The sequence below is a fragment of the Trichosurus vulpecula genome, chromosome 7 (assembly GCF_011100635.1).
Source record: "Trichosurus vulpecula isolate mTriVul1 chromosome 7, mTriVul1.pri, whole genome shotgun sequence".
NCBI classification, from domain to species: domain Eukaryota; kingdom Metazoa; phylum Chordata; class Mammalia; order Diprotodontia; family Phalangeridae; genus Trichosurus; species Trichosurus vulpecula.
Window position 1 is genome coordinate 267,920,861 of NC_050579.1, and position 25,616 is coordinate 267,946,476.

At 48.0% G+C, this 25,616-nt stretch overlaps 2 protein-coding genes across 3 annotated transcripts in view; both read right to left on the bottom strand.

Annotated features, from left to right (window-relative positions):
- Positions 1 to 510: 510 nt before the first annotated feature.
- On the bottom strand, positions 511 to 3,082 carry GPSM3 (G protein signaling modulator 3). Of its 2 annotated transcripts, XM_036767939.1 has the most exons (5): positions 2,958 to 3,082; positions 2,605 to 2,723; positions 2,320 to 2,419; positions 1,853 to 2,052; positions 511 to 1,537 (listed from the first exon to the last, which is right to left on the bottom strand). In XM_036767939.1, the coding sequence occupies exons 2-5, from the start codon at positions 2,650 to 2,652 to the stop codon at positions 1,400 to 1,402; spliced, it is 486 nt and encodes a 161-aa protein (XP_036623834.1). In that variant the 5' UTR covers positions 2,653 to 2,723; positions 2,958 to 3,082; the 3' UTR covers positions 511 to 1,399. The 2 variants fall into 2 exon arrangements, with proteins under 2 accessions (XP_036623834.1, XP_036623835.1); XM_036767940.1 differs by lacking the exon at positions 2,958 to 3,082 and having other exon boundaries at positions 2,605 to 2,770.
- Positions 3,083 to 5,386: 2,304 nt separating this feature from the next.
- Positions 5,387 to 25,616, bottom strand: part of NOTCH4 (notch receptor 4) — a 32,743-nt gene continuing 12,513 nt past the window's right edge. Inside the window, exons 9-30 of the mRNA XM_036768859.1 lie at positions 22,208 to 22,321; positions 21,507 to 21,620; positions 21,206 to 21,328; positions 20,745 to 20,895; positions 19,182 to 19,327; positions 18,811 to 18,963; positions 18,473 to 18,590; positions 18,190 to 18,277; positions 17,609 to 17,762; positions 16,807 to 16,991; positions 15,852 to 16,101; positions 15,391 to 15,503; positions 13,880 to 14,412; positions 12,858 to 13,241; positions 12,595 to 12,770; positions 12,003 to 12,228; positions 11,674 to 11,755; positions 11,428 to 11,566; positions 10,809 to 11,110; positions 9,283 to 9,430; positions 6,885 to 6,982; positions 5,387 to 6,654 (exon numbers count right to left, since the gene is read on the bottom strand). Coding sequence (XP_036624754.1) covers positions 5,983 to 6,654; positions 6,885 to 6,982; positions 9,283 to 9,430; positions 10,809 to 11,110; positions 11,428 to 11,566; positions 11,674 to 11,755; positions 12,003 to 12,228; positions 12,595 to 12,770; positions 12,858 to 13,241; positions 13,880 to 14,412; positions 15,391 to 15,503; positions 15,852 to 16,101; positions 16,807 to 16,991; positions 17,609 to 17,762; positions 18,190 to 18,277; positions 18,473 to 18,590; positions 18,811 to 18,963; positions 19,182 to 19,327; positions 20,745 to 20,895; positions 21,206 to 21,328; positions 21,507 to 21,620; positions 22,208 to 22,321 — 4,469 coding nt within the window. The 3' untranslated portion in view covers positions 5,387 to 5,982. The remainder of the gene's footprint in view (positions 6,655 to 6,884; positions 6,983 to 9,282; positions 9,431 to 10,808; positions 11,111 to 11,427; positions 11,567 to 11,673; positions 11,756 to 12,002; positions 12,229 to 12,594; positions 12,771 to 12,857; positions 13,242 to 13,879; positions 14,413 to 15,390; positions 15,504 to 15,851; positions 16,102 to 16,806; positions 16,992 to 17,608; positions 17,763 to 18,189; positions 18,278 to 18,472; positions 18,591 to 18,810; positions 18,964 to 19,181; positions 19,328 to 20,744; positions 20,896 to 21,205; positions 21,329 to 21,506; positions 21,621 to 22,207; positions 22,322 to 25,616) is intronic.

Below are 25,616 nucleotides of genomic sequence, written 5' to 3' on the forward strand. Positions count from 1 at the left end.
ACGGAGACCAAAGAGGAGGAGGGGAAAAAGAGAAGGAGAAGGAGATGAGGGGAGAGGGAAAAGATGTGGGCAGAAGGTTCTTTAGGGGAGAAGGATGGAAAGGCTGGAACTGTGGGCCTGAAGCTTGTTTTGTTCTTTGGTGGGGAAAGAGAACAGGGGCTGGAGGGGGAGGGGTAGCACTTGAATCCTGAGAAGGGAAGGGGCTAGGAGGCCAGATGCCTGGGTTCTTGGACAGCTCCGTTCATATTTCTTGTCCTAAAGACTCCCCTCCCTGTTCTACTTAATTAAGACCAGGAGAGTGGGAGCCGGGCGGGGAGGGGAGGGGGTGGGCATGTAATTAGGGAGGTCTCCAGCCGATGCTTAATGAGCCAGTAATTAACCAGCCTGGGAGGTGAGCTGGCCGGCAGCCAGACAAAGGAGAGAGCTCCCCAGCCCTTGCCTGAGGCCTTTCCCCTTCGCTCCTCTCCCCAGTGATCCCACCCCCCTCTCACTTAGTCACCAGTCTTCAACTGAGAAAGAAATTAAATTTATTCACAAAATTGAAACATCAAAAATCTGGGAAGACGGGGTATAGTAGAAGGGATGTGATATCTCTGGTCACTGGGTCTTGGGGTCTCTCCCCTTCATCCAGTTCTCTCAAAGGTTGAGATGGGTGGTAGGGGGGAGGGGCTGGAGGGTTCTGATCTCTTCCTTCAGAGTTCCCAAGCCTCTCCCCTCACTGAAGGGAAAGGTGGGTGTTGGGAAGGGGGGAAAGAGGCCACTGTTGTTTATCCTTGGTAGCACTCTATAAGGTCTTGGCCTCTTTGTAGGCAGGGAGGGAGTGCAGATGGAAATTGGTCCCCCTCAGGGGGCAGTGATGTCTGTACCTTGGGAGTAACCTGGGGTATGGTGTAGAGGTGCTGTCCCATTTGCACTTGCCCTGGGAGTTTCTTAAGAGGGCAGAGAAACCTTTGGGATACTGATATTTTCTGGCAGTACATGTCGAGTCAGATCTGGATAGTCTCTCAGTCATTCCTTAAGATTAAATTCTGTTCTGACCGAAGCACTTCAGATCCAAGTGGGACAAAGGGGGTAGGTGTCCCCCAGGGAGGGTTTAAGTTACCAGGATTTCCCCTTTTCACCCCCTCCCCCACAATGCTCTTATCCTCTGTCCTTCCTATCCCCAATCTCGATTCTCCTAGAGGAATTCCAGGTGTCCTGGCCTCAGTGGGGAAAGTTTAGGGGTCTCAGCATCAGCACATCCAGAGAAGAATGGAGGTGGGGAGTTAATTCTGAGGTGTTCATTGCCTTCTGCAGTCCCTAATGTCCCCTGGAGACAGGTCTGCGCTGAGACAATTCTTAGGCAGTGTTCTCAGTCCCTTACTCCATCACCCCCAACTTCAGGAGGAGAGGGGAGAGCTCAGCAGGTATGTGTAGGAGGTCTGGACCTTTGCTCCTCCATTCGGCCGCCTCCCTGCACCCTCAACAGCAGCTCCAGGAGCTCTTGCCCTCCTGGTGGAAGGGGTGGGTCTGAGCGCTGAGCTTCAATCCGCTGGCACTGGGGAAAAGGAGGGGCAGAGGTAAGGTGAGCAGGGAAGGGGGAAATTGGATGCCTGAGATTCTGAGGGAATAGTGTCCTGGGGCTTGGGGGTTGGGTAGGGGAGCATTCAGGGACTGGTTGGGGCTAGAAACCTGATTTTCTCCCTGAAGGGAACAAAAGTTGGGATAGGGACAGACACAGGTAGAGGGGGTGGGGGTATTACAGATTCCTGGGTCCATGAGAGGAGTGGGTACTGTGTGAAAGAGAACCTGAGGGCCGAGGGGCAGGATGGAGCTGGATGCCTAAGGGAAGTCAGGAAGGCTCTGGTCTCACCTGGTGACTGAGAATCGTGCTGTAGAGCTGGTCTCTGTCCTCTGTAACCCGGATTTGGGCAGAAGGTGCAGCTAGGGAGCCGGGGGGAGTGTGGAAGGTGGCTCTCTGTCCTTCCAGCCTTTTGGACTGAGCTTCTGCTACTAAGTCCAGGAAGAGTTCTGTCTGCAGGGAGAGCATGGAGGCCGAGCGGGGTCCCAGGGCTGGGGGTGGTATTTGTAGGGGTGATGGTCAGAGATTTGGAGGTTGACGAGTTAGGGACATGAGAAGCAGTAAGAAATATGATGGGGAGGATTGAATATTGGAGGGCTGTCAAAGACACACTTATTATAGGTGGGGAGTGGGTTGATGGGGAACCTGCCAGTTAGAAATGGGGCGGGGTTTAGGATTGAGTCTGAGATTAGTACTAAGGCCAGAAATGGGGTCAGGGTCATGATTAAAGTGGCACAGAAAAGTAATAGTTGAGTTACCTGTGTTTTGTTCGCTGGAATGGGGAGGGGTTGGGGGTGCAGATCTCCAAGGTCTGATAGTATTCAGAGGGGGCCAGCCTTGATCATCCGGGGGAAGGCTCTGAGGATTATAGGTAGGGTCACAGATAGGCTAATCCCAAGGCAAGACAGAATGCCTGGCTTGGAACTCCAACCCATCCTGTTTGTATGTCTCAGTCTGTATCCTCTGTCTTTCTAAGAGTCTTAATTTGTTCTCTTGTACCTATTTTCTTCTTTATACCTTTCTCCTAACTTTCCCCTACTCACCTGCTCGATCTCATCTTCCTCTTCTTCCTGGAGTCTCTCTGTCTCCATCTCCTTTAATAGGGGAGGTGGGAAGAGGGTTGGAGGCAGTAGTGGTGGTTGTAGGCTTGGACACCTGAGCCCTTGAAGGTAGCAAGAGATGAAATAGGGTGGGGGGAGAGCTTGAGGGCCAGACGCCTGGGTTCTAAGAAGGAAGCTGGGTTCTGGGTTGGTGCCCCCCCCCCATCCTAAGCCCCACCCATCCTTCTTAGTGACGCTCCCCCCCACACACCAACTTCCTCCTGTTCCCCTTTCCCATCCTCTACTGCTCTCAGCCTCTATCCCCAAGAAAGTATGAGGAATACAATAAAACCTACTTTTCTCAGTTTGAGGGTCCTAGGGAAGTGGATGTTGATGGACGGAAGTCCTATTGGGGTGACTCTGTCAGCCTTCAGCACTGCTCTCCCTTTCTTTTTACACCTCCCCCCCATTACAGGTCTGCTATTCTTCCTAGCTGACTCTGTCAACACAGGAACTAGCTATAGAGGAAGTGGTTTTACTCCTCAGGCTGTCCCCCTACCCGGGTCCTTCCTCTCCCCTAGGGAATAGCCCTGACCTTATAGAAGATTCTTTCTCTGTAAGCCTGCCACTCCCACCCCACCCTGCCCATATCCACCTGGGCCGGGGGAGATTTCTTTCCTGCTAGGAGGCCAGAGGAGCTTCATGGTGATACCTCACATTTATCTATCGTTTTCTTCATCAAAAAACAAAACCGAACCTTGATGTAGGCAGTGCCAATATTATATACCCATTTTACAGATGAGGAAACTGAAGTTGAGAGAGGCCAAGTGATTTAACAAAAGTTCTTCTGTCTTGGAACTTCCTGCCCTCTCCTGGATGCCTCCAACTTCAATGAAGAATTCCAATCTGAGAAGCTTCTGCATCGGTTAATTAAAGCAAATACAACTTGTATAAATGTAATGCTCTGGCTGCACAAAACAACAACTCTGAAGTCCCTCCCAACAAGCTTCTTCTTGAAACAAAGTCCTCCCTTTTTAATACCAATTTTCCAAAAGTGTTGTACGGTTGTGAGTCATGTGACATAATGGTTTCCAAAGAATTGAAGAATGAATTTCACTCAGAGGGCAATGGAGAAGCACATGGTGGGTGGGAGCATGCTGTAACCCAGTACAGATGAAGGAAGACTATGATATAAATGTTTTCAAAGAAATGTATGAGCAGGAAGAAAAAAAAGGCTGGTTTATTGAGATGGCAAGAACGAGGGCTAGCTAATGGGCAGCCTGCACATTTTCTTGATCTCAAGGGGAAACAAGAATGTTCTCCAGGCTGTTTGGGAGATACTCTGTGGTGAATGCAGAGGGCATAGGCAAGAGTAGCAGAGAATACAAAGGAAGACATGACTGGGACGATCATCTGTTTTACTGAAGGGGTTTCCAATCAATGAAATAACAGACCCATTTAAGTTTCTTCAGCATAGTATGGGGGAAAAAGACATGGGCTTTGCAAAGCTTGTGTTCAGATCTTACTTCTGACCTGTGTGTCCTTCCACCTCCCCCTGTGTCTCGGGGATTGGCTTCTGAGGTAGCTTTCGGTTTTAGATCTATTATTCTGTGCTAAGGTCCTTCTTGGCTACCATCCTATGACGCTATTTCTGCAACCCCAAACCTACAAAGAGTAAAGCTGACAACACCTCTGGATATCTTTTGCACAGAGAAAACCCTTATATGTCTGTTCTGGACTGTGGATGTCATCATTTGACAGTCAGCAAGGTTGGCAATGATGGAGGGTAGCAGAGGATGTGGCTTCATGGACTTGTGCCCCTAAACGACACATAGGTTAGTTTTTGTCCTAATGTCTAGCCCTCCAGTTTCCCAAAGACTCTACATATGAGGTAGTCTCTAGTTCTTGGACAGGATGTGTTGTTGTGTTTGTCCTTAGTTCTCGAAGAGGACCATGATATCGGGGAAATGACAACCTGACTTGCACTTGACTTTGATTTGAGTGAGGGAGGGCTGTTCAAAGTCACTAGCCTCACTTTCTCTTCCAGAGCCATCTGGGTCCAGTGGCCTGATATCCACCAGGATGACTGGAGATGGCCCAGGATACCATGGGAGACCCTGGCCCTTTTAGGGTAAGGTCTTTTCTGGTGCTCATTGTGAGTGAGGTAATGCCCATTCGGTGAATAGGACTCCTCAAGAAGTTAATCAAAGAATGGCCCCTTTAATAAAAAACTAAAAAAAAAAAAATCAAACTGGGAGGGGAAGACTCTGGTCAAAAGAGAAACAGTTACTATTTAGTATTTACATTTTGGACAGGATGACTACAATGCTGAGGACTACTAGACATCTCCTTTAAGATATTTGGTACACTTCCTTCCTCTCACCCAAGCTGCACAAATTTTGCCCTTTAAATCTGTCCTAGTGGTTATTTAAGCTGCTACTGCACATTTGTTTTAGATGTTGTCAGCAGAGAGTAATTTGGTATTTGGAGAGTAATATTGGTATTTGGATTCCTTCACTGAATAAAGTTTGGGAAGAGTTTTAAATCTAATTACTGTGAGCGCAGATGATTTAAATTCCCTAAGGTGGATCCTAGGTCACCCCAAAATCACATGTTTTTCCACATGCATTTGAACTACTCATTCCTGGACAAGTATTTTTTTTTTTTTGCTGGGGATGGGGAATGAGAAGTCCCTGAAGCCTACGCAGTAGTCACTTCAGGGCTGTGCCACAGTCCCACCACCTTCCCTACAATACTTCAGGCACAAGAGAGAACAAGAAACAGGTGATCCGAAATCAACTTTATTAGGAGATAACAATCCAGTACGACAGGGACAGTGGAGAGATGACTGGAAGAGTTGGGTGCCTCATCCTTAAGTGATCTCATCTAATCTGGGAAGGGAAGAAACACAAGGAGTCATCGGCTCTGAACTGGGGCTCCTCCAGAGGCAGGCTCCCATTGGAACAATTTCATATCCTGTTTTCCTTTCTTTTGGGGGCAATCCTCGCTTCAGTTTGGGGGTGCTCTCCCAGCATCCCTGCGTTTTGGTTTGCCTGTCTCCTTTTCTCCTGTTTCTGTTCCTCACCAATCCCATGATCTTTCTAGGGGGGCAGTGGTGGTGGTGTTGGTGTTGGTATGTGCCCTCTCTGGAGGCTGATACTGTCTTCATCCCAACGCAGGGAAGGGACAGCTGAGGTCCTCTCCCTTGCTCATTCAAGGGGGCAAACACTTATTTTAGGAGCAGACACAGCCCGTTCCATTGTGGGGAAGGATCCCCCTGCACTTGAGCCTCTTCTGCCTAAAATCTGGGGGATCCCCAGACTCTGCTGCTTTGAGCATCCATCTCCCCAACCACCACCACCGTATCCCTGTTTAGGGGCGTCACTCCGAGGGATTGGGTACCCAGGCCGCTTGGGGGGAACATTGCTCAAGGGAGGGAGTAAGGCAAGGAGGCGGGGCTGGAGTCCTGGGGGTGGGGCCACAGGCTCCCAGAGCCACCCAATCATAAGGCCAGCTGCCTGTTGTGGCTCCGCTTCTGTGGCCGCGGGATCGATCCAATAGTAACCTAGGGCCGTGTCGAGCTCCGCGCATGCTTGCTGGGGACCTCAGGCCGCGAAGGGGCGGGGCTCCACCTCCGGAGAGGCTCCGGCTGCGGGGGAAGGCCGCGCCCCCATGCGGAGCCATATCAATTGACATTGTTCGGCCGGGAGGGTAAGCCCCACCCCCGTGCGTGCTTCCTCCTCCTGACGTCACCCGGCCGCGCGGAAAAGCCCCGCCTCCAGGTAAGGTCGTAGTGCGCGGGAAGGCGCCTTTCTCCGTCTTGTCTCCACCCACCGAGCCGAGGGAGGCTTTGTGGCGTAAAGAGGGCCGGGACTCCGGAAGCCCTTCCCCTTCCAGGAGCGTCAGCAGGTCCCAGTGTCCGCGCTGACGGGCGATGTCTCCGGGTCCGAGCCCCGCCTGGTCCCGCAATCCCCGGGCCGCCCCCGCCTCCAGTAGTAACCGGGCCACTTCCACCGCCCCTTCCCGGGCAGTCAGGAAGAGCGGCGTTTGCTCCTAGGGGAGGGGAAGCAGGCAGGTGGGGTCAGGGAAAGGCCACGCCCCAGGAGGGCCTTTTCTCCCCGGCCTCTCCTCTCCCAACGTCATGTGCCGGCTCCGCCCAGCTTTCCACCTCCCCTCCTCTCCCTTCTCCTCTCCTTCCCCTCCCCCCTCTTCTCCTTCCCCTCCCCCCCCCCCCAGCCGCCCCTCGAACTTGGCCCTTCCGTTAAGACTTGGCCCAGTCTGACCCTGCCGTCCTGAGCGTCCTTGTCAGCTCCGGCCTGGAGCAGGGCGCTGGCGGCCCGAGCATTGTTCACCGCGGCGGCCCAGTGTAGGGCTGTCTTTCCTGGGGAGGCAGAGGCAGGGTAAAGAGGGGTGATTCCAGGGTTGGGGAAACGGATGCCGGGGTCCCTTGGGGGGAGACGACTGGGAGAATTTTCTCACGGGATTGGGAGTAGGAGAAAGAAGACAGCTCGGGCTGGCATGGGGACCCCTCTGCTGGTCAATGGCGGGAAGCGTTACCATGGAGATGGCATCCGAGGGCAGGAAGCTTTGCCCCGGTGACGTCACCCTCGGGGACAATGGGGCATTGTTCTGTGACCTAGGGGATAGGGACCCCTCCCTCCTCCCCTTCGCCCTCCCCAGTCTGTTCCCACTCCTTGCCCTGCTCAGCTGGACTGTGCCCGGCAGATTGTGTGCGTAAAGCCCCTTGGATGTGCCTCCAGCCCAGTGCGTTTAGGCAAACCTTCAAGTGACCCTGCCACTAGCTCTGGCTATCGTATTTATCCCTTATCTCCTTCAAAGCTGTCTGCACTTCCTCACCTCCCACTCTTCAATCCCCTGCCGTCTGACTTTTACCCTCACCACTCCACTGAAACTATACCCTCCAAGGTTACTTAGTATCTCTTAACTGCTAAATCAGTAGGGTTTTTTTCCCCTCAGTCCTCACTCTCTACCTCTAAAACATTTACAGCCTTTCTTCCTAAAGACCAATCTGTTTTCCTCCTCTGATCAGCTTCTCAGTCTTTCCATGTCCTACCTTCTAGGCATAGGTCTCAGTCAGTTCTTTGGCCTACGGCCCTACATTTTTCCTACATTTTCTCTTGGTGATAGCATCAGCTCCCACAGGTTCCATTATTACATGAGTGGCTTCCCTATATCTATATACCCATGTCCATTGGATGTCTCACTGGTATCTAAAACTTTTTTTTTTCCCTTCAGGCTCTCGTAGAAATTTCCTGCACTAATACAGAGCAGAGATTTAACCAATCAGTTGCATATCTTACTGATTCTATCTCTATAAGGTTTTTTAGCTTCTTCAAGCTAAAAATTCCCGTTCTTTTAACCCATATTCACTTGACATGGGATTAAGGCCCTCTTCACCATTCTATTTACCTTTCCCAGTTTATCAATTTCTTTCTTCAACTGTGGTGCCCAGAACAGAAAATAATACTCCAGAAACGCTCTAACTAGAGCAGAGTTCAGACGGACTATGATTTATCCTCAGAAACTTTGCTTCCCTTAATGCAATGTAAAGTCATATTCTTGTTTTTATTTAGTTCCAATATCACATGGTTGATTCATATTGAGCTTGCCGTCCATTAAAACACCCAGCTCTTTTTCAGACAAAGTGCTGTCTAACCATGCCTCCCTGGTCTTAGAGTAGTGAAGGTGATTTCTTGAACCCAAATATAAGGCTTTACATTTATTCCTGATGAATTTTATCTAATTAGATTCATCTTCATGTTCTAGCCTGTCAAATTCTTTTTTGGGATCCTTATTCTGGCACAAAGTTAGGAAAAATAGGGGTTATCCACCGTAGACCTCCTTTCATGTTGACACCACCTAGTAATGATCACTCTTGAATCCAGAAACTAAACCACTTCCAAATCTATTTCATTATATTTACATCTAATCTACATCTTTCCATGTTTTTCACAAAAATAGCATGAGATTATCAAATGATTTGCCAAAATCTAGGTAAATTGTACAGCCTTTCCCTAATTGCGCTGTCACACTGCTGTTAAGATAATCTTTCTGAAGCATAAGTTTGGTCATGTCGCCCCTTTGCTCAAAAATCTTCAGTTGCTCTTTAATGTCTCTAGGAGAAAATACAAACTTCTCAGCCTAACAGTTCAAACCTTCCACAGTATTTCTCCTACCTGCCTTTGCACACTTATTTCATATTTCCTTTAAGGTGCTCTATGTTCTAGGCAACCTGTCCTATGATCTCCTCCCCAAACATTGATATTCCATTTGCCATCTCTATGCCTTTTTTCAGACTGTTCCCCATGGATTCCCTCTTTACCTCTGCCTCTTAGAATTCCTAGCTTTCTTCAAGGCTTGGTTTAAGTGCCATTTCCTACAGAAAAATTGTTCCCCCCTCAAACTGCCCTGTATTTACTTTTCCGTGTATGTGTAGTATAACGGAAGCTGGAAGTCAGAGACTTCTGTTTTTGTCTTTGAACTCTCAGCAGTTAGCACAATGTCTTACACATAGTAAGTTCTTATTCACTGTGTTGAATTGGAAGAATATCGTTGGTATCCCATTTCTATGGATAACTCATTGTCTTGTTTCCCACTCCAATAATCCAAGTTCACCAGCCCCTACATCTTTAGAAGCCATTTGTCCCACTGGATCCTTACCCCATTTATCTCTGGCTCCTACATCTGCTTGGGCAGCAATCAGCTCTTCTACCAGGTCCTCTACAGCTAGCCGTGCAGCCAGCATGAGGGGCGTTGTCCCATCCTCTGTTCTAGCATCTACTGAAGTTTGTCTGTTCCGAAGCAGGAGCTGTAGTATTGGGGGTGGACAGAGGACAATGAGGCTTCCAACCTTGAGTCCCATACAGTCTTGCTTTCCTATCCTTCTCTTCCCTTTCTTTTCTTACTCATACTCATCTTTATTCCACCCTTCTCCTCCTCTTATTTCTCTTCCCAACCCTTCTTTCCTCCTTTTCATATTCCAAACCCTTCTTCCTCTTCAGCCCCAAACCCATCTGCCTGTTCACCTGCTTCCTGTTCTCTCTGATCTCCTGATGAAGGGAAGAAAAGTGTCTTGTCTTTGTTATTCACTTTGGGAATGATCTTTGTGTTGAATTATTTTGATGGGAAAACTTTGATAGGTCTTTTTGTCCTTTTATCCATTTGGATAGAGTTACTTAACTAAGCAATTCCATAGCAACGTGGGTGTAACTAGAATCTTCGACTGTTTTAGCTAATTATTCCTGCTGGATTCCAAGCCCTCTTGTTTTTAATTGCCAGAAACTTGCAAAACACTGTCTAAATTTGTTGTCCTATACTAATTATGGTTTTTGGTTTAATACATAAAAACCCACTCTAAAGATTTGTGATTAGTGGGCATGAACTTGGGAATGGGAATGAACTTAATCCAGTGGGCCTAAGTGAGCTCAGAATGGGTGGGGTGGTGAGTAGTTTCCTTGGTTGTTTTTGTTTTGTTTTGTTTTGTTTTTTGCTTGGAGGAAAGAAGAAATTTTCCTGGAGGTAGTGAAATGTCTTGGGGATGGGGGTCCCAAATAAGTAGATGGTAGATGGCATCAAGGCTGATACTAGCCTAAAGGAACTTTAAAGGTTAGGTTAGAAAATTTCAAATGCTATGTATTCTGGGACTAAAAGGTTTTTCTTCATGTGTACTTAACATTTACTTTATCTTTATATATTATTTGTATTTATTTAATTTTCTTTCCCTTGCAACTAAATCCTAGGGAATTTACTCTTATGATCTGGAGTATGTGTAAGATTTTGAAAGGAAAGGGAGAAATGGCTATTAAAACTGGTTACTTAGAGGTGGTGGTGACAGCAGAGGAAGTTGAGATCAGATAATGAGGTTCCTAATATTGCTGATCACTCAATTCAGGTAGTGAAGGTGATTCAGTGTTCCAAGAAACTCCGGAAGGCTCTGTGCTTGAGCTACAGTTCATATATCAGGGAAGGTTTAAAATATAGTACAAATCACCTGGTCCATTTCCAAATAGAGGAGCCCTGGGAACCTGGCATTAAGGTCAGTGAGGTGTATGGGCTGGATCAAAGCATTGTAGCCTCTGATTCTGTTTTCCTTTTACTTGTCCTCTCTGGGTGGCATTTTGCTATTAAATTCCTAGTTGTTCTTATTATCCCTTTCCCCCTATCTCTGCTCCCTTTAAGGGCCTGACCTGGCAGACTTCTCGGGCATCAGCAGCCACAGCTGTGTGGAGTGGGGTACGCCCCATTCTGTCTGGCTCATTGGGGCTGGCACCAGCTTCAAGGAGGCGTCGGGCAGCAGGTAGACGGGAAAATCGAGCTGCTAGGTGCAGTGGGGTCTCCCCTGACCCCACAGTTTGGGCTTGGGGGCTTGCCCCACCACCCAGGAGTGGTTCCCATGGCTCTGTTCCCTGTGGCCCTGGGCACAGCCCCTCTTGTATTCTAGGCTCTGATCCCCCACAGCACACAGCTGACATCAGTGGGGTTACCCCATCTGCAGAGGAGTGGATTCAAGGGAAACAAAACCAACAATAGGAGAACAAAGTGACAGATTGGGGGTTTGGAAAGAAACTGAAGAGTTAGAAAGGAAAAAAATGCTACGAACTAGCTATTGACCTAGGACAAAGCACTTAAATTCTATGGGCCTCAATTTCCTTATCTGCAAATGGGGGTAGGGTGGGGTTAGGTTTGGACAAGATGATCTCTACCAGTCCTAATATTCTATAATTCAGTGACTCTAAACATTAATGGGGGGTGGGGAGGAGGATGGTTGTTTTTTTTTTTTTTAAACATTGAAGATTATTTACATACCAGGTCCACAGGCATCTACATCAGGGGCTTCATTTTCAGGCTCCTGGGGAGGGGTCAGCATGGCTACCTGGAGACACTCTTGTCCTCTTCCACTCAGAGGCCAGAGTTGGCATTTGGGTGGTGGGACCCCTTCCTCAGCCTAGGGGTGGGGCAAAGTAAAGTAGGCAACAGGGATAGACTTCTCTATCCCTCAATTCCACTCTAGATTCCAAGCTGCTTGTTGGCCCCATCTTCATACCCCCTTACCTGGTATATCTCTTCTCCCTCTTCAGGACCTGAGCAAATCACAACCCCATCCTCATCAGCCTCAGTCTCTGGTTTCAATGGCCTGGGAGAGGGGAAGGAAAAGGGCATGAGGACATGTGATTAAAGTTAACATGAAACTCTCAGGAATCTTCAAATCCAATTTTTATCGTAGATGACTCTGTCACCCAATCTCATGGGCTGATTTCACTCCTTCTGCCTTTAGGATTCATTGTTCCTGTGAAATCATTATTCCTTCTTTCCCTCATCTTCTCTTTCTGTAAGCTTTCCCTATTCCTCCAGAGTCATTTGGGGGTCTCTCCTGCTCTTACTTGAGTCCGATGCTATCTTCACCCAGAGGGGGCCGACGTCCACGGGGGGCAGGTCTTGTTCTAGGGCGAGGCCTACTAGAGAAACCAGGGGGCAACCAGAGAGCCCCATGCTCCCGGCGCCTTCTCCGGATGAGTTGGAGGACCAGGAGCCCACTCAGAACCAGGAGAATCACCCCAGCCACTGGGGAAAATAACACAGGCCAGGGGAGCTGGGGTGCTGGGGGTGCTGGCGAAGAGAAATGAAGATAAAATCAGAGATCCAGAAAGAGATACATGGAAGTGACTTTGTCTACTTTAGGGAAAATGCATCTAATACAGAGAGTGTAGAGACAGATAGGCAAAGCACATAGGGATAGAAGGAGGGGCAGAAGACCAGTGAGGGAGAATAGCCTCACTACTGGCTACTCTGAGATTCTAGTCATCTTATTCCCTGCCCTATAGACAACAGTAAGTGATGGACAACAGATAGTCTTGGAAAAGGCTGTGGATGAGTGTGGGATAAGACTCAGGTAGTTGAGTACCTGTACTTGGCCCAAGGTAGGGGGAGGGAAAGTTCAAGGGAAAATTAAGAATTGAGGGTGACAGCATTTACCTGTGCCTTCCTGGGGATGGGCAACTAGCAGGGGCCCAGGCAATAGGGTCTCCAGGGCCCCAACAGCGGCCATTGCAGCTAGAAAGCGGAGCAGGAAGCCTGGGTCCCATGGGCATCGGGGGGTGGGAGGGGCAGAGCCACAGCGGGATGAATCCACACCTAGCACCACCACAAATCTGTGTGTAGAATCATGAAGACCTAGTTATGTGGGTACTATTTCACTGTCCCTGGCCTTAGTCGTACTTTCCCTTAATCTTCCTTACCCAGCAGGGAGGGTGTCAGTCTCTTTGCTGGAGAGGAGGGTGGGGGGTGCTGTTCTTTCTCGTTGGGGGTTGTTCCTACTTCTGTGGAGCTCTTCCTCAGCTTGAGGTCCAGGGTAGGGGTATACCATCTCTCTCCCTTGTTGGTCCTTCCTCACCCATAGCCCCACCCTCAGCACCAAGGAGAGAACCCAGGCAAGGGTGGGCAGCTGCTGGTCTAGGTTAGGAGGGCTCAATACCACCAGCAGGGCCAGGGAAGGACCTGTTTCAGGGTCAGAGGCTGCTGTCCTGCAGTCCCCCCCATCCCAGCCACACTCTGCAGTGTCACAACCTTTCTCGCAGTGTCCGTTGTGGAAGTGATCCCGGCAGTACTGGTCATAGGCTGGACTGAGAGGTGGGGAGAAGAGGGTTCAGGACCTCTTCTCCCACCAAAGGTGCTCTCCTGCTGGATCTTTTCAGGTACCACATTCTCTGCTCTTAACTAAGGATGTCAGTAGCTCCACAGACTATTCCCCTCACAGACTGGCTGTCACATGGGAGAACCTCATCGATAATGGTATCTAATGAGTCCTGGTTATCTCTTGGGGACTCAGAACTGGGGTTCCTCATGTCTTCCTCACTTTCTGGTCCCCAAAGATCACTTCTTTGCCCAAACTCTTGATGTAAGAACTACAAGTTCCTTCTTCTCAGTGACTATTTGATGGAAATAGGGTGGGGTGGGGTAGGGTGGGGTGGAATATACTGTGTTCCAGTGAGACCTAGTCAGTCAGAATGGTCACAGTACCCAAGAAGAGCCCATAGATCTCTGTTTTCTGGGTTCATTAGTGGCTTCTGATGTTCTATCTTCCCCTGCTCCTAGGATCCCTTCAGCTCAGAGACCCTTTCTCCTTTCCCCTGACTCCCAGCTGATGTTGGAAGGGGAGGAAGTACAGTAGCATAAGAGGCCTAATAAGACCTGAGGCCTTGGTCCTGGCTTGGCTATTAAGTCACCCCTTCTCTCCCCAAGTGTCCCTCAGGAGCCTCACATGCAGGTTTGGGGGGTCTCACAGTCGTAGCCATCGAACAGGCATTCCTCAGTGTTGCACTGTGGGTGACACTGCCCATCTCTGAAGAGGAGCCAACATCGAGCATGGAGAGGGCAGCCCCTCCAGGGATCTGGGATCCCCAAGGAGCAATCTCCCCCATCCCAGGCGCCGTCAGGGCTACTGCAGTCAGGATCACAGGCCCCATCTCCACCTCGATCTTTACATGCCTCTGCCTCAGATGTTTGGCATCGGGGCCCCAGGAACCCAGGGGGGCAGGAACAATGGAAACCAGAGCCACCAGGGCCCTTCACTCCATGGGACTCTATGCAGCTGCCATTGTGTAGGCAAGGGGAAGGAGATCCACAACCCTGAGGGACTGGAGGAAGCAGGCAGTCAGGGCCCCCATAGCCTCTGAGGCAGGCACAGTGAGGGACAGAGCCTGGCTGGGAAGAGGTCAGACAGAGGCCCCCATGATGGCAGTGGTGGGGGCCACAGGAAGGGGCACCATGGAGGCAGGTGGGACCTTCAAAGCCCTGGATGGAAAAAGGAAAAAATTAAGACTAAGAACTCTGGACAGCTCATGCCCACTATAGCTTTTTTTCTCCCTCCAAGCCAACACCTATGATCAACTCACATTTCCATGCTACTCTTAAAACACTTAACAATAGTTTCGGGAGGTGGTGGGTAGGGAAAGTTTTATTATGCTCCCTTTACGGTTGAGGAAACTGAGGCTCAGGAGGTGAAGTGACTTGCTATAGTCATATAGTATTGGTACCAAGATTTAAGCCCATTGGATTTGTGACTACTTGTCCAGTGGTCTTTCCAGTGCATTATGTTGCAAGAACGTCAGAGTTGGAAGGGACTTAAAGGTCACCTAGTCCAACTTCTTTATCTCATAGGTAAAGAAGCTGGGACCCAGATAGATGACATGGACACAAAGACACCTGCTAGGGAGCGCAGCAGATAGGACACTGGACTCCGAGTCAGGGAGGCCCGACTCAGGCTCTCTGAGCTTCTGTGGTCTCTCTGAGCTTCAGCTTCCTCAGTACAGTGGAGGCGATAATAGATAGCACCTGCCTGATGAAGTAGTTGTGAGGACCAAATGACATAATATAGGAAAATGCTTTGTAAACCTTAAAGCGATACATAAATATTCGTTATTATTAGTTGCAGAGCTGAGCCTAGAACCCGGGGCTCCTGGCTCTCAGTCACAGAACCTCACTGATTAGCAACACATGTTTTTTGGATCATCGCCATCCACTTGTTCATGATTTCCTGACCGCTCTATACGTTAGGCGTATATGTTATAGCTATATATGTTCCATACATGTTACTGATTGACTCCCTGAGGACCTGACCTTTGCTTCCCACTGCCCAAACCTCTTGACCTTTCCTTTTGTGCCTCTTCCCAGTGTCCCCCTCTTATAATTATGTCCTGACCTCCTTGGCTGTTTGCTGTTTGTAATGAAAGTGACCAAGGTGAGCTGTGTGTTGGGTGGGAGATGACTCACCACGGGGCAGTGGCAGGTGAAACCAAGATGACTTCCCACTACCACTTCACAGGTTCCACCATGGGAGCAGGGCTGACTCTTGCAGGCATCCAGCTTTTCCTCACAGCGCTGACCTGGGGGTGTGAGGATGACACCAGTGTGAGGAATTGGTGCTTCCCATACCTCTTCCTTTACTTTTCTCTTCTGTTTATTGCTGGGGACAAGAGGTATGGGCAAAGGAATTCATGATGGTGGTGATAGAGTGGAGTCTCTTTTCCCAAAGTGGGGGGAGGGGATATATGACATGGAACCGAGGATGGGGGGGGGGAGGTGGAAAAAGTGACTCTGCCAGCCCAGCAGTGGGTCGCGTGGGGTGGAAGGGGATGTTGCTTTGTTCTCCCTTGCTCCTTAGCTGTGCCTCAGAGATACCTACACCCTAGTCTCCTTGTCTTTGACTTCCACCCTTAGTGTCCATTCATCACCTGTGTATCCTGGGAGACACTGGCAGAAGAAAGCATTGGCCTGAGACTGGCAGGCCACAGTGCCTGCAGGGTAGCAAGGCTGGTCCAAGCATTCGTCCACGTCACCCTCACAGCGCAGTCCTACAAAGCCAGGGGGGCAGGAACAGTGGAAGCCACCAGGGACTGAGGAACAGGTGCCATGATTATGGCAGGGTTGGGACTGACAAGCATCCACCTCTGAGCAGTTCTGTCCGTGATAGCCAGGGGCACACTGTGGGGTCAGGAGGGTAGCTCAGGCTGAGGCAGGGAATGTGAATCTGTGATTAGCCCAGCACACATCACTACAACCAAATATAATTTAACGCAGTTCGATGTAATTCAATACAATTTCATAGAACTCAGTGTGGATAGTACAACTAATGGTTAAAAACAGTGTAACAAATGGGCACCAATAATAAAATAACAAAAGGCACCAATCTGGGACTGGAATCAAGGAGACTTGAATTACAGTATTGCCTCTACTGATAACTTGCAGTGTGACCTGGAGCAAGTCCTTTTTAATCTTTCTTGGCCTGTTCCTAGATCTGTAGAATGAAAGGAGTTGGACTAGGTGATCTTTGAGAATCTTTTCCAGCTCTAAAACAAAATAACTTTTACCTATATATCCCCACAGCTTAATTGTTCTCTTTGCTCAACATAACTCACCACCATCAGTCTCAATTCAGGATCCAGATGTAGCATTACTCCATTCATGTTATTATAACCACAATACATACAACCTGCCACTAATTTATACAGCTGAACTTTAGGCAACACACTTCCTTGTCCCCTTCTTCAACACTTTTTAACAACCCCTTCCAACTCTCTTAGCTTAGGGTCTCTTCCCAAGTCAAATATCTATTCAGTGTCCCTGATGTGACTGTATTCCCACTCCTCCAAGCTCCTTGAATCTTCCTTGTACCTCAGTCCCTCTCACCTGGCAGAAGTACCCATTGGGATGGGCCATACATGTAGCCCCATGCTGGCAGGGCCCCAACTCACACACATTCACTTTGTCCTGGCATGAGCTGCCTTGGAACCCAGGTGGGCACTGACAGAAATGGGACATACCATTGTCCATGCAGAGCCCTCCATTCTGACACAAGGAAGAGACCTCTATGCCTATGGAGAGAGACATGGGGAAGAAAAGGGGGAGAGATATACATAGAGAGAAGTGAGGAGAGATCAGCCCAATGGAATGCTCAGATAAGAGAGGAGAAGCCTAACTAGAAAGGAAAATAACCCTTCTCTTTTGTATCAGTTACATTCCTAGAGTAAGCAGAGGATCTTCCAGAACCTGAGGAACCTTGGCAGGCAATAGATTAAAAGCACAGTCTGTTGAATGAAGAATTTTCCATAACTCCAAGAACATAGGCTGTAGTTCTATTGTGCTGCGCTATATATAGCTGAGTTTGACATGGCTGACTATGGTTGAGTTGTGTGGCGAGTGACTGAGGTATGTTGAGCTGTAGTATATTAACTGTATGTTAGTGCAAAGACTGTTAGGCCTGGAAACAGTCATGACTCTAACCATTCAGCTTCAGTGTCTTCATCTGTAAAGTGGGGATAATATGTGTACTATCTGCGTTAGGGTCATTGTGAAGAAAGTGCTTTTTAAACCTGAAAGCATTATATAAACATGACATTAATGACAAGAATCATCTATGTCAGTGGGTGGGTAAATGCCCTAGGCTAACCCTTTGGGCATGGGTCACCTAAGTTGATCCTAAGGTAGATACCTTGGTTCAGGGCAGCCACTTGGCAGAGTGAGAGAGGCAGTTCACAGAGAGACCCTGTCCAGCCCCCAGGGCAAAGACATTGGAAGGAGGAGCCAGTCTGGAAGCAGTAGGCATTGTGTTGGCAGGGATTTGGAGCACAGAGGTCCAGGGAGTTCTACGAAGAGGCAGAAGAAGCATGAGTCTAGCCACCTTCAGCCGCGTGACTCCCACCCCCAAAAATCACTCTCCACCTTCAATGCATTCACAATGGACATACAGCCTCAAAAGTCTCCCATATTCCCTGGGATACTCCTAATTCTGAAACTGCCTCCTGCATCTGAAATTCCTCTTGATTCTCCTTTGTCTTTCCCCTATCTAACTAAACCTAGAGAAAGCTTTCCCAATCTTAAATTAGCCTTCTGACTCTTAGACACATCTGAATATCCCAGGTTCATGTGGATACTAATTCCCAGGTTATCTTGGTTTCCATAAACTGTAATATCTTAGTTTCTCTGATAGTTTCTTACTTGAAAAACCTCCTTTTCCCCAAAATCTTCCTTCCATACCAGCTTCCTACCATAGAATCCCTGTGACCCCCTCACCTGACATCTGTCTCCTGTGTAACCATGGGGGCAGAGGCAGTGAAGTCCCTCCAAGCCTTCTTGGCAGGTCCCCCCATTCCTGCAGGGTCTAGATAAGATGGAGATAGGGAATATATGGGAGAGAAGGGTGGTGACACTTACAGGGAAGATGTAAGACAAAGAGTGAAGCCACCAGGGAAGCTTTCAGAAAATAGAGGGTGAGAGAACCCAGGGTCCAGGGGCAGGAGGGAAAGGGAGAGTTGGAAAGAGTCGAAGTTTCCCTTTCCTGACCCCCACCACTCACCTGTCTGCACAGTTGGGGGCAGATTTCTCTTCACAATATGTCCCTTTGAATCCCATGGGGCAAAAGCATTTAAAGGTACTGGTTCCATCCACACAGGTGCCCCCATTGAGACATGAGACTGGGAAGAGGGGCATGGAGAGAAGAGTGGTGAGGATTTCGGTCCCCACTTGGTTCTCCAGAGGTAACAACTTTATTTACTTCATACTCACATCAATGTAACAGTTTAGGATAGCATCCCTCATTTCCATTCAACATAAATCAACACTTAAATTGTACTCAGCCCAAGTTGAACTCAGCCAATGTTACTGCCTCCCCCCAAGTTCTCAATAGACACTCACCAGATGTGCAGTGGTCCCTGCTGGTCTGACAGTGAGACCCAGTGTAGCTAGGAAGGCAGGTACAGGAGTAACCTTCAGGGGTAGGGCTGCAGGAGCCACCATTAAGGCATGGCCTGGAGTCACACTTGGTCACTTCCTCACTGCAGGTGGGGCCTAGGATAAACAGACAGGGGCCTAACCCAGGGGACTCGTTTCTTTGCCTTCTCTCTTTGCCTCCTCATTTCCTTCCTTCTCTCTAGTCCATCTCCCCACTTTTGTCTTCCTTCCGCTCCTCTTTATTTCCCCATTCTAACCCCCATGTCTTCCATCCCTTTTTGCTCCTTTCTGTCCTCCCTTCTCTGTTTGATTTTAGGTTGTCACAGGGGCCTCACCTGTGTATCCAGTGGGGCAGGTGCAGTTGTAGCCATGGGACTGGGGATGGCATGTACCCCCATGGGCACAAGGCTCTGAAACACAGCCCCCCAGCTCCTCCTCACAGTCTTCCCCTGTCCAATCCACATCACACACACATGTGGATCTAGGTATGAAAGGAGAAGTATGCATATTGGGTGCATGTGTGTGGGGATGTGGCTCCTTCATTTAGACTCCACCCCCACCCCACTTTCCTTCCTATTGGCCAATTATCTCCATTGGCTTTGAGTTATTGACCTTATTCCTCATTGAGTCTCCCTTTCCCAAATGATCTCAACGGAATGACTGTTTTTCCCATTGACTCTAGAATGAAATGATCTCTTTCACCATCAGCTCTGACTCAATAGATTTTTCTTCCTCATGGCTGAAGTAGCACGGTATAGTGGATAGATTGCTGGGCTTGGAATCAGGAAGAATAGAGTTCAAATCCTGCCTCCGACACTTAATAGCTGTGTGACCCCAGGTAAGTCATTGGCCTCTCTGAGCTTCAGCTTCCTCATCTGTAAAGTGAGGGAGTTGGACTAGATCCGGGGTGGGGAATGTGTGGCCTTGAGTCCACATGTGGCCCTCTAGGTCCTCAAGTGTGATCCTTTAACTAAATCCAAGGTTCGTAGAACAAATCAGTTTGGATTTAGTCAAAGGGCCACACTTGAGGACCTAGAGGACCATATGTGGCCTCAAAGCTGTAGGCTCCCCACCCCTGGGCTAGATGATCTCTACAGTCCCTTCTAGCTCTTTGGTCCTTGGCATTGTCCACATCTGAAGGTACAAATGGTGGGAGGGGAGAGGTGTGGGGTGGCACAGCTTGGTTTCCATTGGGGTAGAGGGAAAGGCTTTCCTCTCTCTCTGCTAGACACTCTAGAGGAATTTGATGGGGGCTCGCCAGGCTGAGATGACATAATCTTAATTAATCAGGCTTAATCTAAGACATTTCCTGAACAGGAATTATAATTCTACCTTCTCAGGCAGGAACAAGTTGATAATTTTACCCTTTATGTAAATAATTTGAGTGCAAGACAGGGAGAAATTGAGCAGAATAAACAGGTGGGATTTTTTTTTTAATGAAAAGAAATCCATTAATTGTTTATCCTAAAAACTGGTCCCGGGATGTATCTATGGGGATAATAAGCTGCAGAAATGAAAGCATATGAGACATAGAAGTCATGAAATCATCCTTACATTTTGCTCACCTCTGGTCTTTCCCTCACTAAACATCTAGCCAGGGGCCTGATAATTTGAAATGTGGAAGATTTGAAGTACTTCAGAGGAGGCAAAAAAGATGAATAAAGGGAAAAATAAAGGGAAAAAAGGACCTATGAAGAAAATCTAAACATATCTGGATGATAATAAAAACTGAAGGGTTACCCAATTAGGGGTCTCACTTCTTACTGGTATCAGTGCTACCTGTTCTCTCACCATTGACCATTTCCCATTGTCCCTCTGTTGCCTGTGTTCTCCTGTCTCCCTCCCCTCTAGTCCCAATTGAAGGGAGTGTCTTGAGGTGGAATGTGGGGAGGTATTACCCTTGGCATTGTCCATGTTTGCAGGTGCAGTTGTCTTTGGCAGGGGGGCAGCTGGGGTTTCCATCAGGGCAGAGGCACTGGTTTTCTGCTTGACATCCCCACTTTGGAGGGCACAAGGAGGGTGGGCACAAGGAGAACTCACAGAGTCGTCCTAGGGTAGATAAAAATAAGACATAAGGGTCAGGCTCTCAGAGTCCTCTGTGTTTGAGAGAATCTCCAAACAAGTCCATTTAAATGATAAGTCCTCTAGATGGCCCCCAGCCTCTATCCCCTTAAGAACTGCCCCCCCCCCAATCTCAGTGTTTCCTAGCTGAACCCTGGGCACAATAGTTGACACTAACATTGACCCCACAGTACCTTTCATCCTGTTCTGAAAATGTCTCCCTTGCATTTCCCCACCTCTCATTCCTCAGTGTGATTCAAGTATTTATTTTTTATTTCTAATCCAATTCCCTGTTGACCTGTAACATTTGGGAGGCAACTGCAGGAGAAGGAGCCAGGGAGATCAAGACAGCTAGATCCTGAGGAGCAGGGGTTGCTAAGACATTCATCTATTTCCACCTGGCATTGAAGACCTTCAAATCCTGGATGTATGGGGAAAGAAGGGAGGGGGTTGGGTAAATTTGAGACCCTTTGAAATAAGCATGCGCGTGCGCACACACACACACACACACACACACACACACACACACACCCCCAATCCCCATACAACTTTAAGGCATCCTGGTACCCAATCCCTTCCTCCCCTGCCCCAGCTTTCACCTGAAGGACACTCGCAGTGAAAGGCCCCAGGCTGGTCTTGGCACTTTCCACCATGGGCACAGGGAGAGCTGGCACACTCGTCTATGTCCTCCTCACAATGGGGGCCAGTGAAGCCTGGTATGTAAATGTAGGGGGGTGGTGCGTCAAAATCAGTGAAGGAGAAGGACTTCACTCCTGACTATCTGGTAGCAAAAAGGTGCATCTGAGAGGGTTTCCTAGGGGATGAGGACATAAGGGGGTGGCCTTTAGGGAGGAGTGCAGTTCTGGGAATGTGTTGGGTGGCAGGGAACAGAGATAGCAGAAGACAGAGGGAAAGCTGGAGAAGCTGGGGGAAGGGATAAGGTTTAGAGAGGAGGTGCTGGCAGAACTGAGAGAGGAAATTAAAGGGAATGGAGATGGAGAAGGAGGGGGAAAGGAGTGGTAACTTAAGGAGATCTAGAAGATATGGAGGTGGTTAGGGGATGGAAGTAAACAAATATTGGGGCATAAGAGTTTGGGAAATAGGGAGGTGACTTGTGGTCAGTGGTGGGGTGGGCGACTTGAAGGGGCTCAGAGGATTGGGGATTGTTTTGTAGGGAGGCAGGGATTGAGGTTGTATGGCTATAGGAAGTTCAGAGTTAAGGAGGCTGGGAGCTCCAGAGTAAGGAGGATTTAGGGGACTCAGGGCATGGGCAGGGGTAGTGCAGGTGTGAGGTACTCACCAGGAAGGCAGTCACACAGGAAGCCATTCAGCTGATCATGGCAGTTGCCCTGATGTTGGCAGGGTTCTGACTTACACTCATCTATCTCCACCTCACATAGCTGTCCCTCAAAACCTATAGGACACAGGGTTGGGTTAATCGAGTGAGTTCATGCATCCCCTCCAACTTGGTCCACTTGGGCCCTTGATTCCCCTCTACCCAAGTCTGAAGAACAGGGGTTTTGTATTTCTTGTTTTCTCATTGGGGTGGAGGGCATGGGTGGGAGAGAGAGAATGGGAATCTGAAAATAAAATAAAATTGATTATGTAACCTAAGTTTCAAAACCCATCTGGTGTACTTCCCATTATTTCCTGGTGTTCAGGGGCGGACGTAGCTGTCTGGTCTCTTTTATATTATGCAAATGACTCTGACCTCAGCTGCCACATCCAAGTAAATATCGGGTATTAGCACCCAGTACAATAATCTTTCCATTTTCTTCTAGGAACAACAGAAATGCAAAAGAGAGTGGAGGCAGAGCCTCCTAATCCAAAAGAGAGATTCTGGATTTCCAGTGAGAGACTGAAGAAAGCCCAGGCAATGAAGAGACTGAGCAGGAGGTGAACAGCATAGAAACCTGGGGAAATGAGGCTGGATAGTGAATTTTGCAGTCCCCTCAAGAAGATTTGACATTTAATTTGGAAGATTTTGAGTTATTACTTAACATCTTGGATGCTTTGTCTGTTCTCTTTATCATTTGTAGTAAATATCCTTGGAAAACCTAAGAAAACTTTGTTTCCTTGAGGGGCTAGTAGAAAAAGGGGAAAAGAATAGCATGAGTCTTCTTGGATCACTTGAGTTGAGAAATGTCAATTCTGAAGTGGAAACATTGGGTGGCAGCAGCAAGAAAATGAAAGGACCAGATGGGGCCCAAGAGCCTAGGGAAAAATATTTTCAAAGTAGGTGGTCTGAGATTTGGGTATAGTAGTGGGATCTAAAGACACTTGAGTACATAATTGGTGACTTCTGGGAACAGCTGAGACCCTAGCTCACAAGAGGAAGGGAGAAGGTAGATCTCAGTGATGTGATGATGGCTGCAGAGGAGTAGAGTTGATGTGGGCAAACTGTTACAGAAAAGTTGGATAGCATGCAAACCCTGCAGATGGTTAGAGGTACAGGCAGCTGGGGCTCAGATCTTTTGGTGCGTAAAACATGCAGAACTGTTTTTTGCCATGTCAGGGAAGATGGCTCTGAATAGTAAGAAGCTTTGGATGGAGACCATGTCTAAAGACTGGTCTGGCCAAGGCTGGAGATGGCGCAAAAACAAAACGAGTCAAATAGGGGCAGCTCTAGAGAAGGCCGTAAAACGACATCTAGAGAAATAGGTAAGAGAATTAAGGGAAAATAGGCTGACCATAGATGAAGGCTTGTCTCAGAGAAGGCCTCTGCTGGGGAGACATGGAAGGCCTTACCATGTTCAGCAATATTTTGTTCTCCAGAGACAGTAGTGACTTTAGGAGTGGGCTTTGGTAACAGAAGAATTCAATTAAAAGTGCTTCCTGTATGCACAGAACTGTGCTAGGCACTTGGGACACAAAGTCAAAAAACATGGCAGTGCCTGTCTTCAAGAAGCCTTACACTAATACTAGGAAGACACAGCATGTACACAAGTATAGTACAAACAAAAAAAGAGAGAGCAGTAACCGTCAGATAAAGGCTTTGTGGAGGAATTGGCAGTGGAGCTGCCTTGAAGGAAAGTAAGGATACTGAGAAGTACAGATAATTAGTGCATTCCAGGCCTAGGGAATGGCTTGTGTATGAATGCAGGAGGGGTAGATAAGGGAATAGCTAGTAGTCCAGTGTCACTGGAATATAGAGTTCATGAATGGAGATTGTATGAAATGAGGCTAGGAAGGTAGATAGCAGAAATATTGTGGAATGTCTGGCTGGCCAGGGAGTTTGTATTTTATCCTAGAGACAATGGAGAGCCACTGAAGGTTTTGGGGCAGTTAGTCAATAAATATTTATTAAGTGTCTACTATGTGCCAGGCCCTATGGTCAAACCTCTACCTTAGGAGGATTATTTTGCCAGTTGCATGGAGGATGAATTGGAGAGGGGGAGAGAATGGAAGCAAGGATCACAATTCGAAGGCTCACAAATAGTTCAGGTGAGAGGCGATAAGGGCCAGAATTAGGGTGGTGGCTGTATGAGTGGAGGTAAGAAAAATCATGTTAGTAGAGTTGACAAGTAGAGTTGGTAAGTCTTGGCAACTGCTTAGATATAAGGGGTAAGAGAGAGGGAAGGGTCATATACCTAGATGACTGCGAGATTGGTGATGTTCTCAACAGAAATTATAGGGGAAATTTAGGGGAGAAGATCATGAATTCTATTTGGGACGTGTTGATTTGAAGCTATTCATGGGACATCCATGTAGAGGTCCAGTTGCAAGATGGTGATGTAGGACTGGTGCCCAGGAGGGAGATGATGGCTGGATATGTAGATCTGGGGATCATCTGAATAGAGATGATACTTGAAATCATGTGATCTGATTACACTAGTAGAAAGGTCATACATAAAGTTGCCAAAATTAAAAACAAACCAACCAATAGACAGAAACACCCAGCCATAGTGACATAGAAGTATGTATATACCCTTCTCAGCCTCTGTATTAAAATAACAGCTAATTGCATACTTTAGTCATATCCTGACCTCTTAGACATATCAGTGCCATCCTACCTGCTTTAGCACAGGTTTGGTGATTTGTGTCATGGCCTAAAACCCCAGCCTAGAGCAGCAAAGGCAGGAAGAAAGTGGAGCCAGGGGCCATATGATGATGGTCACAGGTGAAGGAATTGAGGGAATTGTGGGAATTGAGTGAACAATACTGACTCCATCCTGTGACTCAGTTCTGGATACAGCTCAGTTCCCTTTCTATTCAATTATAGGTCTAGTTCAATTTCTATCGTGTGAGAAAACTTTATTGCATTGTTTGAAACTAGCCCTGCGTGGCTGGGAAGCTGGACTGCCTCCACCTGTTGCTTAGAGACAAAATTTGTTTAATGCTTCACTTAGGACCTAGGTTATACTGATCAGAAGCTCAATCAGATCTGAAAACTGATGCAAGGAGTTTCCTCACGATTATGTATCTCAAGCCATCTCTATGTCTTACCTGTAAACTGGCCTCACGCTGGTCAGTTCCTGTTTCCTTCTTCCTTTGATTGAATACAGATGCTTGGGGAGGAATGGGACACCTCTTTTTCTGCTTTCAGGGCATTTGCACCCATTGGCTCTTTCCCTTCCAATTTGGAAAGTCCCCTAATCATTCTTCCAGTTAGAAGTCTGATTACCTAATCTTGTATCCTGGTTTATAGCCTATTAATTGTTTCCTTTTAATTACTGGGTCTTATTTGATTTATTGTTTTTAATACATAA